At 32.9% G+C, this 25046-nt stretch overlaps 1 protein-coding gene across 5 annotated transcripts in view; it reads right to left on the bottom strand.

Annotated features, from left to right (window-relative positions):
- Positions 1-25046, bottom strand: part of Cnksr2 (connector enhancer of kinase suppressor of Ras 2) — a 203627-nt gene that overhangs the window by 136246 nt on the left and 42335 nt on the right. For all 5 annotated transcript variants that reach the window (XM_050164390.1, XM_050164391.1, XM_050164392.1 and 2 more), the window contains exon 5: positions 4299-4340. In XM_050164390.1, the coding sequence (XP_050020347.1) occupies positions 4299-4340 (42 nt within the window). The remainder of the gene's footprint in view (positions 1-4298; positions 4341-25046) is intronic.

Genomic DNA, 25046 nt, shown 5'->3' with positions numbered 1-25046 from the left:
TAAAAAGATTTATTTTTATTTTATGTTATATGAGTGTTTTGCCTGATTGTATGTCTGTGCAACATGAATGTGCCTGGCACCCAAGAATGCCAGAAGAAGGTATTGAATCCCTTGGAATTAGGGTTACAGATGATTGGGAACTACAGTGTAGGTGCTGGGACCCAAACCTAGATGCTCTGCAGGAGTAGTAAGTACTCTTAACTCTTTAGCCATCTCTTCAGGCCAAGAGATTAAAATAAGATTAAAATAGTTTCTAATGTTAATAATAACCAAAGTGTCAAAATCCAATACAAACTCCAGAAACCAATTTCTGGCTCACTAATAGTGTTACCAGGTATCTTTAGGTTGACTACAAGGCGTGAATTGGGGCCAAGTTAGCAGGATTACTTACATTAACTGTAATATATGTCAAGCAGCCTCCTAGTGTTTTTCATCTAAAAAAACTCAGTATTAGAGATCATATTAATGAGAATAACTAAAACTTACATGCCTGAGTGCAATAGTCACACTGGAATTTCAAGCATACAGAAATTCAATTTACATTTAGAACAAGATAGCAGCTTTAGGAGAGGATTCTGGGTTATAATTGATAAAAGCTGCCTTTTCACACATCAGAGAACTTCTGAAGATCAATATAAAATTATATGAATTTGAAAGTCATTAGCATTCTACTGAATTCAAGAAAGCTCTAGAGATGAAATATCATCACTTTTATTCCATTGTGAGACATGCTGTTATACAACTACTTAAAGAATCTTTAAGGTTTGGGATCATCAGCAGAAGAAGGCTGTTTAATAATATATCATATCAATGTGAGGACAAAGGCTGTAATGAGGTCTTCACATCCTTTATATAGCCCAGGTTCCTTGGAGCTCATAATCCTCCTCCCTCAATTTCTCAGCTGCTGGGAATACAGACATTTACCACAAAAATGAGCTTCTTTTCCTCTAGTCCCTCTGTTGAATGGATGCAAAGTTACTTCTTGCCATTATAATTATGAACTATTACTATGAAAATATATTGAAATAATTATCCTTTCAACACATTTTCTAACTTTAGTGAATATATAAATTTCTAGTCCGAACTTATTCTATTATAGCCTTTATTATTGCTTTCTTCCTTAGAAACAGTGATGAGAACTAAAACCTGTCTTCTAAAAGCTTGCTCTCATATTTCCATTTTCCAAATATGTAAATATCTTAGTACTGTACTATCGAAGTCCACTTTGTGTCTCCCTCTCACATTATCTTTCACATCTGATTTTCATTTTAATGATTTTAGTGTGGTCTTACTTCTATTTCTGTTTGGTTACTTTTACTACAATCTTTTGTCTTAGCTCACTTGGTGGTCTCTGTTTACAGTGGATATGCCTTCTTTAAAATATGGTATCTTTTAAAAAAAATAGGCAGTGTTCTGTTGACTCTTATTGTGGACATTAAACAAGCTTAATAAGTCTACTTCATGAGGTAGGATTATTTTAATATTCTAGTGTATTAGAACATATTTCCTTTTTCTTTTTAAAAGCTAATCCTTACATATTGACCTAATTTAAGAATAGACATCTCATAACTTTGCTTAGCTCTCTAGTTTTCCCAGGTGTGTTAAAGGGCACAACGATACCTATATTTCCTTAGGGAATTCCTAAGGTATTATAGCTTTCCACACTTGATCATTTCCTTCCTCTTTGACAACTGCCATCCCATTCCTACCAGACAAAAGAAGATCTAGTCTATTCCAAGCATCTTCAAGTCATTTTCTTTAGTATAAATATATTCAAATGTTATACTATATGTATCATTTGAACTTTGCTTTTGTTACTTACACTTTTTTTTTTAATGAGAGGGTCTCACTTCTGACATTCTTGGGAACTCACTATACAGTTGAGGTTAGGCATGAATTCACAGACTTCTGCCTACCTCTGCCTTCCAAGTGTTGGGATTAAAGGTGTAAGGCAAAATGTCTATCTCTCCTTATGCAAATCCAGGTTTCAATCATATCAGAATATTTTATGTAATCCAAAATACTATAAAATCTGATTTGCCATTCAGAGACCTATGATTTTTTCTTCTTCAATCATCATAAAAATTTTCACTTACAGGATCAAGAAGTAGGTCTCCTAGAGATAAGTTAGCACAGTACTGGATAGTTTTTTTTTTTTTATTGTTTCTTCCAGAGTCATTTAACCCATTAAAAACAGATTTTGTCTTAGAAGGCTCTTCTTGAGCTTATGAACTACTATGATTTCTTATTCTGTTATAAATGAACATTTCTCTATTCCTCCAAAAAGCCCACTATCTCTTTTTACTGTGTCAACAATAGGCATTTTCTCTGCTGTATTAAAAATGTCATCTTGATTGTAACTATTATCATGATCATCTTGATTCAGAACCATTTTGACTATTCTACTACCAGCCAATGAATGAACAACTAGAGTCCCAATGATGATATAATCTTTTATATCCACTTCAATGAATATTTTCATTTTCCCATAGGCAGAAGCTTTATCACAACCAATCTTGAAAATTTTCATGCTGAGTCATGCTTTAAACTTCTGCACCTAGCTTAGGAAATACAGTTCCTTTTAAGTTTCAGTTCATTGAGGTAGATCAGCCTTTGTTTCATCATGATGAGCACAGTAATTGGAAGGTGCTGATAGCAATGTAGTGGCTCCGCTATTTAAATACATAACTTGAGATTTCCAGTCCTTAATTTATGTGGCATTTTGTTCAGCATTTTAGCACAGTACTTCAACAGTTCATCCTTCTGTTTCTTTATGCCATACATACTGGTCATTGCAATACCACATTCTTCTGGAGAAGTTTCGTATTTTACACTGCTGTCCATTTTTTTCAACAGTTTACATTCTGTATTATAGATAAAGGTATCTTTTTCACCCTGACACAAACAGATCATCTACAGACATTTTGGGGTATTTTTAGCAATATCTTTATATTACAGAAGGAATAAACAAAATTAAAGCAAGAAATGAACAACTGTAAGTAATGTCCACAGGTCACATGTGAAACCTGCGGCTGGCCCGCACATACGCCATTTCATTATTCTTTGTAGGTATTCTTGCATTAGCTACATGAAAAAGATATAGCACAGCTGTTGGTGAGGTCTGAGAGAGTCATCTTTTCCTTGGTTGTGTTGTGAGCCTCAATGTTGAATGGGCCCCATCATATGAGGTCAGATAAGGAATTTTCCACTTACAATGTCAGCAGCTTCAGAAATGTGGTCAAAAAGTTTAGATTTTGGAGTAGGTGAGATGGCTCAGTGGGGAAAGCTTGATGACCTAAATTTGAATTCTGGAACACACACTGTAGGAGAGAAGCCACTCCTACAAGTTTCCTCTGAACTCCGCACGTGTGTGTGTCACATGTATATATGTGCATACACCAGCTTCATATTTTGAATGAAATTCGGGTTTACTACTTAACCTATAATATGCTTAAAAAATTAAACTAATGATTGGAACACACACACACACACACACACACACACACATACTATTATTTCCTTCCTGTTCTCCAGAGCCTATGGATAGCAGCACCTAAAAGGAGGGATAGTTATTTTTTTCTTCCTAGGCAAAACAGAGAAGAGTACATCAGTTGTTCTTTCCTGAGATCACCCTAAAGAAAGGGCAAAAGTCATCAAGGTGTTTACTAACAACAAGAGATACCTTTTCTCTGGGTATAATTTAACAACACCTCACTTCTCATAATAAAATATTAGCAAACTTCCAATCAGATCTCTACATGCATACTGTGGCATGTATTCATATCTCCCGCATCATCAACAAAATGAATGAATGTAAAAAAAGTAACCAAAGAAATGAATGGATTTAACAAATAATGACAAATTTCCAGATAGATTAGTTCTTGAGTATAAGATCAGAGCAAGGAAGTTTGATTTTCTTAGGAAATATCTCATCCAAATGAATATAGCGATGAATTACTCCCACTGTAGAAGAAAATACCTTGTTCTGGTATATTTTTTAAATCATAAATTACTGAGAAAAATTGTACTTTCCAATTCTGTTTGCAAGATTATTTTACTCAAATCTTGCCTCATAATATTCAAATATTAGACCAGAGCATTTTTTCTATTAGCTAAAACAAGTTGACTATAACTAACATGTTTTGATTCTTTTAGAGGTTTCCTAAAATGTATACTTAACTAAAGTAAGTTAGTTGATCTTTTTTTTTTATTATGGATTACTTTTTTCAAGCCATATTCTTTTAATTGCTAAGTAAATATTATCTAATGGAGATAAAAATACATCCAAATCTACTTACCACATGAAGAATTTTATTCTCAGTTTCATATACAGTGCAATCCTGAAAACAAAAACAAATATTATGTTCAAAAAATTAAGATCCATTTTAATGTATGTTTTTGGAAATTGTACTAAGAAAAATTCCTGACATTCCATGCAAAAACTCAAATAAGAATGAGAAAAATCTGGAAATTTTACTTTTTTTTTTTTAACCCAAGTAGAACCAATGGTAAGGTTAGATGGTCAGTTACTTTGCCTTAAGTATATTTTCTAATTTGACTAACTTTAAGCACATACAACAAGGGGCAATAGATGTTAAGATTACTTTTGGAAACATTTAAAAAATTATTAGAGATTTTCTATCTAAAATTTTTACCCATGATAAGTAAATCTGTCAAAATATCTCCAAGATTTTAAACATTGATTTATTATGATTAGACCATTAAGAATACACTAACATTTATTTCAACATTGATATCAAAATCTCATACTTTTCTATTTTTAACTACTCAAACTATCAAATCTACTTTCTATTATATATTTTAAAATATCAGGTTTATAGTTCTTACATAAATTTGAATCTCTGAAATTGTAAAAAAGAAGTTAAAAATCAACTACATTTTTTCTTAACTCTTTGTTCACCAATAAACCACAATATGTAAAAGTGACTTCTGCTTAGAAACATAATGGTGGTCATTTTCTTCAAGAAATCTGTAAACTGGCCATAGACATTATATGTAGTAGTAGTGACCCAATAGGAGTGATCTGAGAATTAAGTGAGAAAATGAGATAAACTGATTGCCTCAGAGATCGACACATAAGGAGTAATAAATATGCTATTGCAAAATATTACTCTTGTTTGGCAATTATTTAATTTTTAAAAATCCATTACTTTTACTTTCAAACTTCAAAGGGAATCTCCTTAAGAAAGTAAATATCATTACTGTTAATATTCTACTAGTGGCCTAATAATGTATATACCCTACTAGCAGTATAATACTCATACAAGATAATAATTTCATGCCATATCTAATGTGGATATAACACAAAGAAATGTTAAAATAATCTTAAACTTATCTTTAGCAACCACTGCTTGTTGTAAATAGCATTAATGTGCTAAACCTGTTTTGTATGACTTCTAAGACAAAACAAAAAAGTCATGTCTTTTTCACCTCCATCATTAATAATTATTAATTTAGCAAGGGAGAAAGCAGATACATACATATTACTAAGGAAGTAAAAACAACCACCCTTATATGATCTTGATGCTGTATGTATGTATGAATGTATGTATGTATGTATATATGCTCACTGAGAAGGCATAGAAACAAAGATTAACTTAATAATAATGAAATTTTCAGTTTTGTTGTCTTGTTGTACCATTTCCCAGAACTTCTTGGAAAATGGCTAATTTCAAATAAGGTTGGAACTATACATAAGAATGGACTATATTTTGATTTAATATAGAATGAAACTATCTAAGATGACTAATATTGACCTAGGAGTTAACATGAAGAGATTCCTACTTCCTAAAAAGAATAATCTGAGGACATAGGAGGATAATAATGCAATGGGTGGAAACATACTAAATAATGTAGAATATTAACTACATTAATATGTCTAATACTTTAATATGAAATTTAAAAATTACTAGAGGTAATAAAATATATTTAGTAAAATAGTTTAGTGATATTATATATATTTATATACTGAACAGATTGGACCATGTAAAATATATGTCTTTTCCTCTTGAATGAGCAACTAATATTCTATTGTGCTAGGCACTCAAAAATGAGTACAATATGCTGTGATGGTTAAATTGTCAACTTGTCACAACCTAGAATTACCTGGGCAGAGAATCTCAAGTACTGACTGTCTACTTGTGGGTTGGCCTGAGGCCAAGTCCAGAAGGTTGACTTAAGGTAATATAGGAAGACCTAGTTTGCTCTGCTTGGTGCCATTTCATAGGCAAGGTTCCTGAATGATGTAAGGATGGAAACATTCATTTCTCTGCTCGCCGCTGTGAATTTAATGTCAGCTGATTCAAGTCCTGCCTTGACTTCCTCACAATGATGGACTGTAGCTGGATTATTAAATGAAATATAGCCCTTTTCTCCCCTAAGTTACTTCATGTTCAAGTATTTTATTACAGCAACAGAAAGAAAAGCAAATCACATAGCATTTGCACAGATGTGCCAAAACTTACACAGGAATCCACCGTTTTCATGACATTTAAAGTTTAATGTCTTGTAAAGCATACATGCCACAAAATTATGCGAAAGAGCAAGTATTTATTTTTAAAAGTTAATACCCTTACTATAAAATTGAATAAAACTGCATTACAGTATTCCTTGTATCAGTCAAATTTCAAACCTGCAAACTTTTCATCAGCTGTGGTATATTGCCTCAACTTATTACACTTATAGTTGTAGATTTAATGGTTTTGGAAAATGAAATGGTGGTACATGCCCAATTATTCTGATGTAATCTTTAAAGAAAAAGTCTAAGGAAATATATATCAGGTGACCAAGGTAGTTAAGATTTTCAACCAGAGTAATAAAGCATATACAAATGTTAGAATTAAACTTACTATTTCACATAAACATAGCTAAATGATTGTAAGTGAACTTTTTTAATAAATGAATTTTCAATTGATATTTTTAAAATTTTTAAGTGTTTGTGTATAAAACCTTAAATATTAAAGAAAAGCATTTGGAATTCCTTTGGTTAGCTTAATTGACAAAATTATAGGGCTCAGAGAGCAGAGGAGCCAAATTCTACCTAAAAACAATTAGTAATGGTTGCTGTTAAGCGGCAGCACAAATAAAGACATTTGTACAAGAGCAAGGCATCTGCAGTCAAACACACTTAATGGAATCGAGTTCAAATTTTCGTTTTCTGTGCAAGAATTACTCAAGAGCCCAAGCTAAAATGCAGCCATGGGTTTCATGTCCAGTAATATAGATTCAGTAGGCTCACAACTGGAGACTGCCAAGAGGATTTTGATGAGATGGCATTTTTAGAAAAAGTTTATTTACCAAGATTAAGATTACTATATAAGAGGAAAAATTAACCAAATTAAATATTAAGTGTACAGAATTCACAAACTAGTAACCTGGTTTAAAAACATTGTTACTGGCTTACTCTAAACAGTCCTGCATTCCTTAGAATCTCATGGTGCATACATTCGCACAATTTATCACTTGATTTTTTTTCATCCACTAAACTTATTTAATAGTTCACGGTTTTGAATAGACACTTATATACTTGTTTGTATCTCTTCTTTGTTTTGCCTATGTTGGCTTGATTCTTATTGAAAGCCATAGGCTTTTATCAAGGACGAGGTCACAGTATATTAAATACTGTATAACATAACCAAGAAATAGAATCAGTGCACAATAACCTGTTATCATGGAAAATAATAAAAGCTAAATGATTATATGATATTTTTAAGCACTAATTTTATGTAATTTGTTTTTATCATGGTTAATATTTAAACAGCCCCAGGTAATTTGGAGGATTAATTTTATTAGTAAGTTATTTTACTTCCTTAAAAATAGGATCTTAAAATACTTGCTTCTAAAAGTGTAGGTTTTATTAACACTTGGGGCTAAATATTGTCCTAAAAATGTATTTCAAGGTTTTAAAAGAAAATAGTGTTGTATATAGAAAAATCTACATTCTTTTGAACATACCCATGGTATGGAAAGATATAACTCTTATGTTCTAGTTTTTCATGTTTAAATTAAATTTAGTTTTTAAAAGTTGGTTTTAGAGCAATATACATTCCCCAAATTCTTTTCAATAGCTAAAGCTGTCTTTTGCTGTATATGCAAAATGAAATTTGCAATTCTTCATCCTTATCCATATACTGCTTCTTTAAATCATGCAATTTGAATTTTATGCACGTAATTCCTAATGAGAATGTATGCATTAAGTGAAGATTGTTCCTCCAATTTTGATCACTTCGTATTTCAAAACATATATACACAGAAATACCATCTTAGAGATGAGCTGTATCATAGATTATAATTAATTATCCTTTCTGTAAAATAATGATATCTTTGCTATACTGAGCACAGAACACACAAGATTTATTCTATTCCAACACACTACTACTGGTATACCATGTACTGGTCGACAAGTTTTAAGCACTATTTAATACCCTGAATAAAGGCAAGTATCAGGGTATAATTCATCTGATAGGGAAATGGGAAAGGGGGGCTCTTTAGGGATGTGGGAGGTAGCTAAATACAGGAGGAAGGTGAAATAACAATAACTTCACTTTTAAAGACCAAAAGCTGACTTGTTAGTGCAAAAAAGTTACCCATGGGTTAATAGACAGGTATTACCAGCATGTTATTGCTTAGCTCTTTGGGATTTCATTCTATGTGCTCTTGAGATATAAGGCAGGTGGGGGAAAGCTCTGCCTCAACAGTGCATCCACCCATTTTAAAATTAATTCATTGAGAAGGTATAATCATCCCCTCAGCTCCTTCCCTTACTACCCTCTCCATCCTTCTATTCCTTCCTTTACAATTTTGAGATTACTTCTTTTGCTTTTTTTCCTGTTTTGCCAGCAAGTGTAATTTGTTGCCCAGCTTGTCTTGGGATTGTGACTGGTTCTGTTGTGTGGGCAGCCTACCAGAAGTCATATTATTACAATGTTCTCGACCCTCCCTCTCCCAACAGCCATCAATGGCTACTAATCCCTCAGCTACCGGTGGGCTTACATATTCACCTTCATGCCCTCTATGTTGGGATTTTGTCTGGCTGGATCTTGCACAGGTTTTCTGCACATTATCCACCATTTTGAACAGCTCAGTTATCACAGTCTTGCTTGTATTCCTGTAATCATTACTTTGAGAAAGAGACAGCTTAGCTATTTTACTTATAAGGGCCAGTTATTCTCAGAATTTCCTAATATTTTCATCTGCTTATATGGGATTGTAAGTGGTAACAGAGAAAAGAATACAAAAAGAATGGAAGTGTGTGCACGGGCATAACCATAGTAGACAGCCCTCACAGCTTCACAGATAAGAAACACAGAAATAAAGTAGGTAAGTAATTCACACAACTAGACAGTTACTTGGCAATAAAACTGTAACTATAAAAATGTCTTTCAGTGTAGTTAATTACTGAATCTTTTTGCTATTATGCTTAATGCCTCAATCTTCTACAATAAGCCACACTCTATAATAAAAGGAAAAAACAATGAATTTCCTTTTGAATAGACAACCATAATTAGTAGATTAAAAAATAATGGGCATGTTTATACTTACCTCACAGAGTTGTCATGGGTATCACAATAATAACAACTCTGTTGTCTATGAACATCAAGTGACATGGAAATATTTTGTAAATTACAGAACATGCAAATGTTAACAGTTATCATTACCCGTAGACTGAAATGGAAGCAAATGAAATTAGATAATCCCTAATGTTCTTTTCTACTTAACAAATTTCCCATTTTTGTGATTTTTTTTATCTTTGTTGAACTCACCTACAGTCATTGTCCCTCTGTTGCACATAGTGATACAATGTATCCATATATTTGAAGATATTTTTGTTTGTTTTTGGTATTTCAACACAGGGTTTTTCTATAGCTTTGGAGCCTATGTTGAACTAGCTCTTATAGACCAGGCTGGCCACAAAGTCACAGAGATTCATCTGCTTCTGCCTCCCGAGTGCTGGGATTAAAGGCATGCACTAACACCGCTCAGCCACATATGAAGACTATAATTCCTTTTCTAACATATTATCTGTTTAGGTGGTTACAATACACTGATCAATAATACTGTGGTACACTAAGGTAGGATATTTAACAAACATATAACTGTCTCTTAGTTAACAAAGCAGTCATGAAATGCTGAACTTTTACCATATTTCCCTATCACTAAATTCTTACAAACATAATGAAGGATTAGATTAAGTCAAGCATTACAACGAATTCTAAAGAAATAAATGCACAGATCATTCAAAAGATAAGAAGCTGAAATAAAATTCACCAAAGAAAATTCCAAATAGGAAAAATACAATGCAATAAAAAACTTACATACATATAATTAAAAAATGGAGGCCACAAAAACAGCAAGTGGAACTGCATCAACCTAAAAAAGTTTCTGCATAACAAAATAAATTATCAACAAAACACTGAAATAGAAGCACATGTAAATCTCTAGGCTCCATCCTCAGAACTCCCAGAAGAAATTAAAAATGGAATAGGAAAAAGAAAAATATTTTAAAAATATATATCCATAATGAATTGTTAACTAAAATATATAAAGAACTTGCATGTCAAATGAATAAAACAGAAAAATCAAATAATCCAATGAAAATTGAGCAAAAGACCTGAGTAGACATTTTTCCAAAATAGAGAGAAATGGTCACTATCACTAATTCTCGGGGAGGCTTAAAGTCAGAATGAGGTATTAGCTTCCTATTGTTATGATGACAATTATCAAAATGTCAAAAATCCTATCAAGAATGTTGAGAAATGGAATCTCTTGATTATTTTTCATGGGAATGTAAGTTAGTACAATAATTTTGAAAAATTAGTTTACTTTTAAAATTAAAATTAGAATTTCCATATTAACCAGCAATCCAATCTCTGTACATATGTCCAAAGGAAATAAAATCACTATCTCAGAGTTATCTGCACTGCTTTGTTCATCGTCATATTAGTCACAGTTACAAGACACAGGGAACTAGCTAAGAATCTAAGCAATAGAGGAGACGCTACTTAATGGCCTTGCCTTGTAATCAGATTGATGACTACCTTAATTGTCATCACAGAACCTTCATCCAGTAACTTATGGAAGCAGAGGCAGAGATTCACAGCTAAGCACTGGGCCAAGCTCTTGGAGTCCAGTCATAAAAGGGGAAGAGCGATATTATGAGCAAAGGGGCTAAGACCATGATGGGGAAACCCACAGGACAGCTGACCTGAGCAAGTGGGGGAACTCACTCACTCCAGACTGACAGCTGGGGAACCTGCATAAGACCCAACTAGGCCTTCTGAATGTGGAGAGCAGTTGTGTGGTTGGGCATTTTGTGAGGTCAGTAGCAATGGAACCAGTATTTCTCCCTAGTGCATGACCTGACTCTTTAGAGCCTATTCCCTATGGAAGGATGCCTTGCTCAGCCTAGATACAGGTGGGAGAGCCTTGGTCCTGCTTCAAGTGATGTGACAGACTTTGTTGACTCCCCATGGGATGCCTTACCCTCTCTGAGGAGTGAATAGGGTTGGGGTGGGTAGAAGGTTTGGGGAACGGATGGATGCACTGGAGGGAGAGGGAACTGTAATTAACATGTGAAATAAGATTTTTTAAAAAATAAAAAATAAGACAAAATTTCAAGATGTCAATATGAAGTGCTGGACTATGTGTATTTGCTAGTTATATTATTCTCTACTTCTAACTGCCATTTAATGTTTTTCAAAGTTATAAAACAAAACAGGAATATAGCATTAACTATACTTTCCAAGATAGTGTACATGGAGACAGTACTGAAAGGGCAAGGACACATAGACTAATATGGACATTTCAAAGAGAGCACTAGAAATGGTAGTTCATATGAACTCTAATACTGGTTGTCTTTTGGAATGGATAGTTACAGGCTACTAATTAATTTAAAATACAAAAATTCATTACACAAATACAGTTCTGAAATCTTTTGAGGCAATGGATCCCACAAAGAAATAATCATGCTGTGATAGGAAGGCTGAAAAAAATCATCTATCAATGAATATGGTTAATTCTTCCATATCTTGTATGATAGTACTTTGTAACAGTCTATCCCATTTCACTCCAATAAGGCCACAGAAAATGAAGTTCAAGTCATCTGTAACCATTTTAGTTATTCAGTTGAAAATAAAAGACTAATGTTTCAATAGTGAGGTGGGTGGATAAGTGAAACCTTTAACATATGAAGATTATGGGCTACAGAGAAAAAGTACGTTGATTATTTAAAAAGTCATTTAGATCCCTAAAAATTCCTAATGATTTCAAATTTCCAAGATTTAATAGAAAGCCACCAATGACTAGAAAGTTAATTATATTGAGACCATAATTTCTGTAACTTTAATATCACTTTAGTCAGTCTGAGGAAGCAGTAAATTAATTTCCATCATGAACTACGCTTTTCATGTTGTATGTGTTGAGTCAATTATTAATCTTCCCAATTAAACTTTCAATACTTTCAAAAAGGAACCTTATAAACAACTGCCTTGTAACTTTAATTTCTTTAGGTGCCCCATAGATTCTATGAGGTTAACTCACCTTATAAATATTTCATCACACTGACTCTCAATGTTCAATTTCTATAATAAATGTTTTACAGATGAGGTATAAAAATGTGACTTTCAAAAAAAATCACTTGAAAATAAAATTTGTAACTGCAAAACTCATAGTATATTTAGTTTCTTCACAATTCTATTTTGTACAAAAAGGATTGAGTTTCACAGCTTTAAAAACATTCTGAATGTGAATTTGAGTTTAACTTTAATGTGCAAGATCTCAGAAGATATTTATAATAAAAATAATTGAGCCTTTCTATCCATGGAAGTTTTCTCTTGCATAAAAGATATCAAGAAGTGTGCATTCATACAATGAAGGTAACATTTCTTTGTAATGCATAGCTTTTTAGCTTCTAGATGTTCAATTTATTTATAAAGACCATCAAACATATCCTAAGGAAAAGAAAATCTGTATGATATCTGTGAGGGAAATTTTCCCTTGTGACAATTTTAATTAAATAGCACAAGAAAAATTAAACACCATACACTATCCTAAATAAAGATATACATTAAATATTACTTCCTCAAGATTTTCCACCTGATTGCAAGAAAACTGTTACCACAATTTATTCAAATAAATTCCTACTATTAGAATTTAAAAACTCATTAACTCATAAATCTTTTATCTTTTTAAATTGTATTTTCCTGGGCAAAGTAAAATCATTTCTTTTTAGTAAATGCAGTATTTTAAAAATTACATTTTCTTAGGTATTCGATTAATGTTTTAGATTGATGACAATAGAGATAATACCTAAATACTAATAAATTTAAACGGTAGTAGAAGCCAAAGTTTTAGGCTTAATTTGATAAGCCTTCTAAGGAAATATTTGACACACCAGATGTCCATTTAAGGTTTCTAAATACTAGCATTGAATGATCATAAGCTAGAATCTGATACTTTGGAAAAATTCAACAAGCCATTTATTCTCTCTCAACAGATGACATTTAAACATTTCTGAACAGGCACTGCCGTCTTAATAGGAGAAGTAAACTTTGTAGACTGACTAAGTTCCTTCATAGACACGAAATATGCTGTGGGCAATAAATTGTGAGTTGATGAACTATGTCTTATTTCCATATGAAAAAACCCACAGTTTACTATGTTCTATTGTACCTGTCATGATGACCAGGAGTATTCTAGAGAATACTACCCTTTCACAGCTGGCTCTGAAGTGAAGAAATGATCCAGGAGATCTAGCAACCAGGGTGGATGTAGATTGTGAGCACCAGTGTTGAAACCACTAACATTTTCAGGCTGCTACCGCAGCATAATATCTCTGATCTTGAGTAATATAGTCCCCAGATACAAGATAGATATACATCTGAGTATACGACAAATGTAGCTTAATATAAAAACTATGCCATTCATTTTCTAGGGCATCTTTTCAAGAAATATGGGTGCAATTTTTCTCAGAGGTCCTATGTTGAACTTCACACTGTAACACATAATCAGTCTCAGGTTACTACCACCTTCATCTAGGTCTACTCCTTTGTCATTTTGTGTTCATTAACACTTTAATCTCATTTTGATAAATTTGATTCAAGCTCTCTTTTTCTAATTACTTCATTCTGATCAGTTATTCAGGCTGATACCATTAAGTATAATTTCAGTCAATTATTTTACTTCTTATGGCCTAAATACACCTGAATTCGCTATTTGATGTTGGCTGTCATTAAACCCCACCTAAAGTACTGTTATTAAAAATCACATCTTCATTTCTTATATCAGTATGAAAAATATGTTATGCAAACCATGTAAAGACTAATATGAAATTGATCCAGAACAGTCTTATTTATAACAAATGATCAAAATATTAGTAGTGCTCCTTGGCTATCTAGCTAGTTCCTACCCCTGTCTGTTGATAACACATCAGAGTAGCACTGGTCCTCCTTTAATTACAAGAGCATAATAATATATCTGATGCTACTCTTGGCCTTAATATGTGCAACTCTTTGTAGTGAACAGCAGTGAATGCAGAGACTAATGGATGCTCTAGGTTCTGAGATAAGGGTTGTTTGAATGTTTATCCCTAAACAGTACAACTATACCATCCCACCTACTGATCAGGAAGCATTCCGGAAGGAAGGACTGAAAGAATGTAATAGATGGAAGATGGGGAAAAGGCCTGTGAAATACTATCATCCAGTCATGACACAGCCCATGCAATCATGATTTTATATCAGCAGCACTTGCCTGCATTGGACCTACAAAAAACTGGGTCTATCAACAGTCAATCATGGATTGGAGTGTGTCTCACTGGGCCCTAATCCTATCTTGTAAATGACTGGCTAAGGATGGGTTCGGGGGAAGGGAACGGACTGTCTACAGTTACGTACCCACTGATGAGCCTAGATGTTCTTCTTATAGGTAGTTCCAGATTCATGATAACATAGGTGATGCTAATTATACGCAACAAGTTACAAAATAAAAAAAGACATGAATAGCAAAAAGAGACTTCGAAGGAGGAAAGAGAGGTAAAATGGGGATTGTGGGAAAGGCTCTCAGAGAGGGTGAAAGTAATCAATGCATTATATGTATTTATGAAGCTGTCACACAATGAATTTAATACAAGTTATAGTAAAATAACACACTCAATGTTCAAAAGACCATGTCTAATCCTTTTAACATATTATTGACTGCTGAGAGAAATTGTGAGGGGCGCGTGCATGTGTGCGTGTGTGCGTGTGCGCGCGCGCACGCGTGTGTGTATTTGAAACAGGGTCTCATAATGTAGCTTTGGCTAGTATTGTACTTCATTGGGTAGACAATAGCCTTGAGCTTGCAGTGATTCTCTTGCCTTTACTTTCCAGGTGCTGAGATTACAGATGTGTGCCATAATACCTGGCAAATGAGTCACTTTTAGTTATGAATTCTAAACTCTTTTGGGCTTTCAGCTGATCAGGCTCTGAGCTGATATTCCTTATGGATAACTGAGTCTTAGGATCCACACTTCTCAATATTTCAGCCTTCAATAAAGCCTGCATAATATGCATGTTTAAAATGCTTCATCCACAGTAATAATGGACCAACATTTGGTAAATACTGTTCTTGGCATATATATCTTCTTCCCACCTCACATTCGTTCACTGCCAAGGTGTAAATAGAGCACAGTGATCATCTCAATTTGTTCTATATTAGAATTATTTGTGACATCATTAATAAATATTAATGTCAAGTCCCATTATACAGTGGGACTTGATTTAATAGGTCTTGGGTGGTGGCCAACCACTAATACTTACAAAAGCTATTTGATTCTAGAATGAAGCTTAACTTGAGGAGTAATGAACACCTTTATTAAAGCCCTGAATAATGTTACTTATGTCACATCCCTAACTTTGAATTTAGTCACCTATAAAATAGACAGTACCCACATGTAAAAGTATTATGTGTGTAATCCTAGCATCTGCAAGTTTCGGGAAGGAAAATTATGAATTTTAGAGCAACATGGGCTAGCTACTGAGACCCTGTTTCAAAAAATAAGATAATGATATTCGATCTATCTTCTTAACTTGGCTTCTGGGAAAAACGTGATAATGTTGTAAAAACACCATGCTAAACTCAAGAAAGAAATGTCATAGCCTACAAATCCTTTTCTTCCTAGTGACTAAGAAGATATGTAGAATAAGACTTTCTCATGAGATAGGATGTGAGTGAGGGGTTAAAAAGAGTAGGGAAAGTACCTGAGTGAGGATTTCATTCCCTGTACAAAGTACAGAAATTGAACATTTATGTTTGAAATTTACATGAAAAGAAAAGGAGTATGCACTGAGATAGTGAGCTGAGGAGAGAAATAGAAAACAGTAAGGCATGACAAAGGAAATTAATAGTTGTGGTGTTGAGAAGTCCCGAGAAGCATCCCAAAAGACATTTTAAAAGCATTTGGGAAAAATCTGCACAGCACTCAATAGTAGTTAGATACATATGTAAACCAGAACCAATAAAGAGTTAGCTATAGAAGAATCAAAACCTATAAAGATATCTTTTTGATACTTTGCTCTTCCATCTAGTTTTTTTAAATACATACTATTATTCAGGGACATTATATTTCATATTTAAAGCTCACATTTCCAAGTTTAATACGATATCAAGACTGTTGTTTTTAAGCTACAAATGATTCTAAGTGATACTAGAAAATTTGGAGAGGGAAGAAGTAGATTGGATTATAATGGGACAAAAAATTCCTTATCTTCAAATCAAGTCTTTTCCTTGAACTTCTAGTCTTCTTCACAATAATTCCTGTCTTGTTCATTTCCTCAAATCACTATGATGCCGGTATTGTAAGCATTGTGTTAACCCTTGTCCCTAAAGGTACAAAGACTAAGGGGAAAAGGAATAGGAATAAGTCATGTTAGAATATGTGCAGCTAGTTTATATGTGCCGTAATCACAATATAAATGGATTGTAAAAATAGGATTTTCTGGTTAGTTTTAGGTCATTGTTAGTATCAGAGTAGTTAATAAATCTAACTTAGAATTTCTTTAACCTTCTTTTGGTGAATTTCTAGGGGGAAACATAAGCATTTTTTCAGCAAATATTGATATGCTGAGGTCGTCTATTTCACCAAATCTGTCATCAAAAAAAAACTTTTAGAAATGTATTGCTATTACTTTTAGCATGAAATTTCACAGAGTAGTTACCATATGTTGCAAATGGTAGCACACCAGGGAATATCGTCTAAGGCTTATTTTATTCCCTATGAGGGTCAAGATCTATTAACATACTTTTCTACATCTGTTTCCTTACACCTAACATTTTGCACTGTTTCTTTCACATAACATAGGCATAATGGTAAAATCTAATTCTTAGGATTTTTTGTAGAAAATTATAAAAGCTTTTGAAAGTTGATTATATAATAAAATATGTGACAAAAAAGTTCATGGGTTGAATGAAAATGTAAAAATGTAATAAACAAAAATATTTGGAGAAAATGATATAGTGTGTCATAAACTATATAACTTAGTAGATATGTTTTGGTATATACTTAAATATGTGTATATACTCAAATGTCCATGATCAGGAAAATAAACTTATTAGTGAATATGAGTAGGATACAATATTATATTCAGTAAAATTAACTACAGCTATAAATCAAACAAAATTTAGAACATACCAAATGAAAAAAGCGAGATGCTTGGTAATAATACTTTTCTACAGCTCAAAGACATGCATCATTAAATGTGGTTAATAAAGTATGATATATGACACTTTAAAGACAAAAAATGACAAAACAAGAGATGGCAGGCAGATAAGATGCAGGAGAAACTCAATAATTAAAACATTATGTAGCACTCCAACTATTAGATTTATAAGACAGATTTATGTACTATTTATTATTATGTTCTATAGAAAACATGCTGCATATATTCTTTTGCACATATGGAATATTATACAACATTACTATAATATAGTAAATAAAGCAGATGTTTGAGAAACAGTCCATTGTCAATTCCCATCTAGTGCAGTATAAACAATCAATTGTTTTTGGTAGTCTACATATTTAAAAGTGTTTTGGCAGGATGACTTTGAGAAACTTCTAGCAAGCAATAATTTATTCACTCGTTCTTTCATCCTGAGCCTTAGGAAAATAAACAGCTCTTAATGATTATTTAAGATCATGAAACTTTCTTATGCATGTGTACTTTTATCTGATTATAACATTCTAATTACACACAAGCCTTTGGAAAGCGTACAGTTGTACATATATTTAACATAATATCAACCTTGCAAATTCCACTTTTATATGTGTATCCAGATAAAATCTTCAAGTTATTTGACTACTGTCTCTAATACTTCTATTATCTGATTTTTGATCTATTATATTAGGATAAGCTAGGAAATCTGAAAATATTTCCTGCTTCTGAATTATTAAAGTAGTTGAAGAACACTTAAAGGATAAGCTATAGGTGAAATGAATTAAAGATATTAGTTTAAATATGAGAGAAAAATAGAATCAACTGTTATACCGTCTTCACTGGGTATGCTGAATTAATATAATTCATACTGGTTAAAAAATTATATATAAGCCTTGCCCTGGTTTTTGGTCTGAAATGCTCTAGTTTCAATCCCAAAAGCCCCGATTCAATTTTCGGGTCACCTAGAATGTCTGATTCAAGAAGGTTTAAGCACTAACCCTGAGCATGCAGTAAAAGTATTTAAAGCTGTGTTTGAAATGACTACAAGACTACTCTGGCTCAACTTTTCATGCCTTAACCCTGCATGATCTAAAGAGTAAGTATTCTGCTCATTCACACACAATTGAGGCCACCATTCTGCATCTCTACATAAATATAACTCAAGTTTGCTTTTACTATCAACTTTAAAAGACATATTTTGTATGATTATTATACACTGACCACTAAAATGGACATGTTTTGAGTTGTACATGTTCACATGTAGGTGATTTATAAATGTAAGTGTGAGTGGCAAGTTCATATATGACCAACATTAATTTCTGAATTATATTTAAATATGAATGGTAAGATATGTTCCAGAATACAAATTATATAAATGTATATTAAAATATAAAATGTCCTGAATAAAACCAAAATATATTTTATTTAATGTTTTTGAGATATGGTCTCACTCTGTAGCTCTGATTGTCTTGGAACCTACTATGTAGACCAGGCTGGCCCGAAATCAGAGATTCACCTGCCTCTGATGGCATTAAAGGCATGTGATATTATACTCAGCTTCCAAATTATTTTTTAAATCACATATTTCAGAAAAGGTTTTTATTCCATGACCATTCAACAGCAAAATGAAACAGAGTATCAGTCTTCAGAGCTTGTTCTGAACAAGAAGCTAGCTTAGTTTTGTTTCCAAAGTCTCTTGCTAATAATTCTAACAGCCATTTATTAAGATATTATGAAATGTTCAAATGTTCACCTAAAACCCTGCAATAATCTAACAAGATAGTTAAAGGTAAACATTTACAGGTAAATAATAACAGCAATAATCTAACAAGATAGTTAAAGGTAAACATTTACAGGTAAATAATAACAGACCTCTGAAGCAATTTATCTAAGTGTATACCATTTTTTGAAAAGCATATTCAGTACAAATAAACTCAGATCTTATTTCATGTCAAATTCTACCACAGTATTTTAGGATAAAATATGGGAGTAAGTTAGAGAGAGTGTTCCTGAAGAAAGTAAAGGAATTGACATTCATATACATAAAATATGATAAAGTAGACTGACAGCCATTATTAATAAAAGTTTCCTTGAATAATGATTAAAAATTTAAAATCAATTCTAGGTTACATTTTTAAATAAATTCTACAATATTTTCCAACTGTTTATAAATTGTATGCTCTACAAATATAAATCACAAATTCTATTTTACTGCCATATAATGTTATAATTTTCTTAAAAGTGTTTAGCTTGAGTAACTAAAATCTCAAAACTAAATAGATAAAAGTAATTAAATTTTAGTGGGAATATTTAAGAGATGTATACTCAACCTGGTCATTTAAATTTTTACTTTCAAAATCATAATTGTAGAATAGTTAATATTTAATTTAATTTTATATAAAAGGTATTATAAAGTAAAAATGTCTAAAAGCACAAATACATAATTTAAGAGAGATTGCTCAGCAAAATAAACCATTCTTCAGTATGGCTATTTAAAGTATATCAACAAAATAATACCTTTTTCTTTCCTTAAATACGTATTTATAATGAAGCAACATAACTATTCCATGTAAAAAAATGGAACAAAGAAAAAAAAGCTCAGAAAAAAACAATTTCAAGTAAAAGTATTTTTCCAAAAAAATAAAATTTAAAAGTAAGTTTTCACTCTGAACTCTGAAATATGGGAACAGGGAAGAAGTTATCCTAACCAAGGGAGCCATTTTAGGGTTGGCTAGAGTCTTGGCTCTAGAGGGTTTCCCAGGTGTCCAAGGGGATTTCCCCAACTAGTTCCTTGGGCAGCAGAGGAGAGGGAACCTGAAATGACCCTATCCTATAGCCATACTAATGAATATCTTGCATATCACCATAGATCCTTCATCTGGCGAGGGATGGAGATGAAGACAGAGACCCACATTGGAGCACTGGACTGAGCTCCCAATGTCCAGATGAAGAGCAGAAGGAAGGAGAACATGAGCAAGGAAGTCAGGACCACGAGGGATGCGCCCACCCACTGAGACGGTGGGAATGATTTAATGGGAGCTCACCAAGGCCAGCTGGACTGGGACTGAAAATGCATGGGATCAAACATGGCGGATAATGAGGGCTGCTGAGAAGCCAAGGACAATGGCACTGGGTTTTGATCCTACTTCATGTTCTGGCTTTGTGGGAGCCTAGTCTGATTGGATGCTCACCTTCCTAGACCTGGATGGAGTGGGGAGGACCTTGGGACTTCCCTCAGGGCAGGAAACCCTGACTGCTCTTAGGGGAGTGGGAGGGAAATGGGAGGAGGTGGAAATTTTTAATAAATAAAATTAATTAATTAATTGAAAAATGAATTTAACAATTGAAAATCTGATTTAAAAATGTTTTACAACACTCCAAACTATTCTCTCAGCATATAATTCTAACATAAGTGTAAATTTTGGACAACTAAACTAACTAATGTTTTTGTATATTTGGTTTTAAAATAAAAATGTTTTACTGCCTCTTAGCAGTCTCTGGTTACATTCTTCTTGGTTTTCACTTGACGTCTCTTGGCCATTTTAACTCCTATTTATTTTGATCCTTCTAATAACTTTGAGATAGATGTGATAACTTCTGTTTACAAGTTGTAAAAACCATGAAATGAATTTTTCAGTGTGAACTGATCTTCAGCAGAGCTGGGTTACATCTCTCCCAACTCCCTTCATCCTTGTCCCTTATCCCAAGGAGTCTCAACCTCATCAAAGCTTTACCTTTCAAAGTGACACTTTACTGCTCAATTCTTAATTAGTGACAGTCTCAGTTTTTGTCTGAAGTAGAGAATATTAAAATGGTACAGTAGAATTATCTTAGGTTATGCTAATATTCACAAAGACAAGCATCATGGCAATTATTTCAATGCTGACAAGAAATGCGTGGGTACCTGTCTCATTTTTTTTTTTTGATTCAATTGCTGACAGTGCTCTAAAAGAATTTTCAGTTCTTTGTGAGAATTCTTTCCAGTTAAGATTTTAAAACAAGTTTCCCCATTTTTTCTTGTGTTGTTATAATGAATTTTATGTAGGGAACAAAAGTGTTAGGGGAAAATTCCCTTATAACTTCAAAAAAAATCTCAACCTATCAAAACACAGAATAAGTAAAGATGATATAGATTAAATTAGACCAAGTAAATTCTTCAAAATGGAGATTTTCAAAAGAGATTTAAAGGGCTTTTCCTCTCTAATTTTAACATTATTCAAAATAGAAGTGTCCGACGTCAATAAGAACTTTGCACTTACTTCATTGGACCACCCCTTTGTGTTATGAGAGGGAGAAAAACAATTTATGACAGTTTATTTTTAGATATGATCATCTCATCTTGCTGCAAAGGGAATAAAAATAATTAAAGTGGAGTAAAATAATCATTTTAAGCACAGCACATTTCAAAGCATAAAACTGTTCACGTGAGATTTCCCAAAATCCTGGTAATAAATGCATGCCCTAGATATATTTTAAAGTCTATACCTTACTTATTCAACTTGTCCTTTTAAGTGGTAGCTGAATTTTAATTTCTATATTTAGTTATTTCATATAAGCCAAATAAATCTTTGGTTACTACACACACACACACACACACACACACACAATTTGTTGGAGGGTAACTATATGTAATTTATTTTAAAATATAACTTTAGTATTTGGTTATGATAGGTTCCATTGTCAAACCTAAACTAACATTCCTTCAGTGTGGAAAAAAGTCCTTCTTTTCTGGATAATTTAAAATCACTTTATGGAAATTTGGAAAAAATAGAAAAGTAAAGTCTGCCTATAGATTCACTATCCAGAACCAAACAGTTAACTATTTTATTTCACAATTTTATCTATCAGTCCTCATTCCTTTTGGTACTTATGAGCAGAAACATAACACAGAGCTCAGAAATTAGATTGTATCATATACAGCCAAAAAAAAAGTGCAGTAATTCAGAGATAATTTCTGACTACAAATACACAAAATTCCTAAAAGATACATTTTGTTAGCATTAGGTATCAGTATAATGTTTCAGAACAGATTTTTATGCTAGCCTGTAATATAATTATGAGAATCATCACTTCTTATTTATTTTTACTTTTATAGCACTGAGGTAGTAGGTAGTGCCATATGCAGAAAACAAGTGCTCGGTCACTAAGCTGTGTCAGCAGTTCAAATAATCATATTTTAACTATTTAAGAGAGATTTAAAGTGGTGGATATCATTGAGGTTTTTAAAATATGAATAACAAGGCCAGGCGATGGTGGCGCACGCCTTTAATCCCAGCACTCGGGAGGCAGAGGCAGGCGGATCTCTGTGAGTTCGAGACCAGCCTGGTCTACAGAGCTAGTTCCAGGACAGGCTCCAAAGCCACAGAGAAACCCTGTCTCAAAAAACCAAAATAAAATAAAATAAAATATGAATAACAGAAACAGAATGGAAGCTTTCTCATATGAGAGTTAATAAAAGAGTAACACAATTCTTCCTTTTTTTCCCTTCCTTCATTTTTCTTTCTTTGCAAAAGACAAATGAACACATGGCAAGGACAGAGGATAATTCTGCTCATTCAATTAGTTTTAACCAGCAGTATATACGAACTAAGACAGACACTGTTTTTGTCTTCAAGGAGTTTATCATCTAATGACAGTAAGATGGTTGCTCTTCAAGGCTATAACTGCCCCAGAAGGTATGTGATGCTCTGCACAGAATGATGAGGAACTCTACCTCTGCTCATACAACAGTGCATCAAAAAACATGCATCAAAAAGGGGATAAAAGAGAATACGACAAATAACTAGTCTAATCTTTTACAGAAAAAGGTAAACAATTGGATGTGTGAGAAAGTAAAAGACCAATAGCAAGGTGTTACACTTAATTTCAACAATAGCAGGAAACACATTACAATAAATATTCAGTACTAAGAGAAGACAGAGACACTTGTGGGAAATCAGAAAAGCTTCATGAACGAATTATCATTTCTCAAAGTCCTTAATGTATAGGACATAATTTTAATCAGGCAGAGATGAAAGATATAGGGTATATTGTACAGAGGTATCATAAGATGAACAGCCAAACTAAGATCTGTTTTACTAAAGATAATTTATCTGTATGAGTTAGAGTTAATATACCTGGGAGTTCTTGAAGATAAAACCAGAGTTATGCTGAAATAGAATGTTAGCTCCTTTGAATCCCAAAGGAACAAGTTAGCAATGTATTTGTAAACAGAAAAATGGGCTTTGATTTGTAATGACTAATTCAAAAGTGATAAGGTCTATATTTATAGACAGATTTAAAAAAGGTTGTCACGACATTATTTACTAAGATGAATTCACATTTAATGTTTTTTAAGGAACAACAGAACTAGGTATAAAGTAGAAATATGGAAAAGCAAGGAATAAACCAACAATGTAAGATTTTGTTCTAAAGATGACACATCAAACATGGTATGTGATGGGAAAATGAAAATGAGGTAGAAGTAGTTATGACAAATGACAGGAGCTACTGAATTGTAAAATATAGAAGCTGGTGATATATGAGCAAAATGTCCTAAGAGGGCACACCATTATCTTTCAAAAAGAGTATCCAGTGGCTGGAGGGTACAAAAAGTCCTTCTGTGTTCCAAGTACATTTGAAGTAGTTTAGCAATTTTATGTTTGGTCAAGACAATGTGTACTTAAAGTTCAGCCTGTAAAAGAATCTCTAGTCTACTTAACGTTTTCTGACCTCTAAGTAGCAAAACTGAAACCCATTACTACCTTATAATAAGATGCTCAAGGATAATCTGGAGCTAAAGAGCAAAGCTACTGAAAAGACCTATTGCGAATACTAACAAGTCTTTGAGGGCAATGTAAGAATGGGGGATGTTTTATGTAAAGTAACTGTCAATAGCAGACATTCATGCAATCTGGAGAAAAGCAAGAAATCAATGAATCACAGAATGTGTGAGCTAGCCATATCTGATATGCACTGCATTTCCATCACTGCATATCTCTGCAGAAAAATGTTTATTCACTAAAAATTATTTCCATATTCTTCTCAAAGTAATAGGTGAAGGTTAAGAACAAAGGTGTGCATAATCTGTGAATTCTAAACAGAGAAAACTATTTTTACCTTACTTTATATATAACTTTTGTTTAAAATCCCTTCATGTACTGCCTTCTCATTAAAAAACAATATTGATATATGAGTTAAACAATGATTACTTGATGATCTCCAAGGTCATCAAGCACTGCAGTCTTGGTTTACAAAAACAACGAAGTGTTAGCCCACTACTAAATAAATACCAACCTGCATTTCACAAATATACTTGAAAGTATTTTCAACGTTGAAATAATAAAAATAGCAATAAGT

The sequence above is a fragment of the Alexandromys fortis genome, unplaced genomic scaffold, assembly GCF_014885135.2.
Source record: "Alexandromys fortis isolate MF-2015 unplaced genomic scaffold, M_Fortis_MF-2015_v1.1 scaffold_147, whole genome shotgun sequence".
In the NCBI taxonomy this organism is placed as follows: Eukaryota; Metazoa; Chordata; class Mammalia; order Rodentia; family Cricetidae; genus Alexandromys; species Alexandromys fortis.
This window is presented reverse-complemented; position numbering and strand designations above follow the sequence as displayed.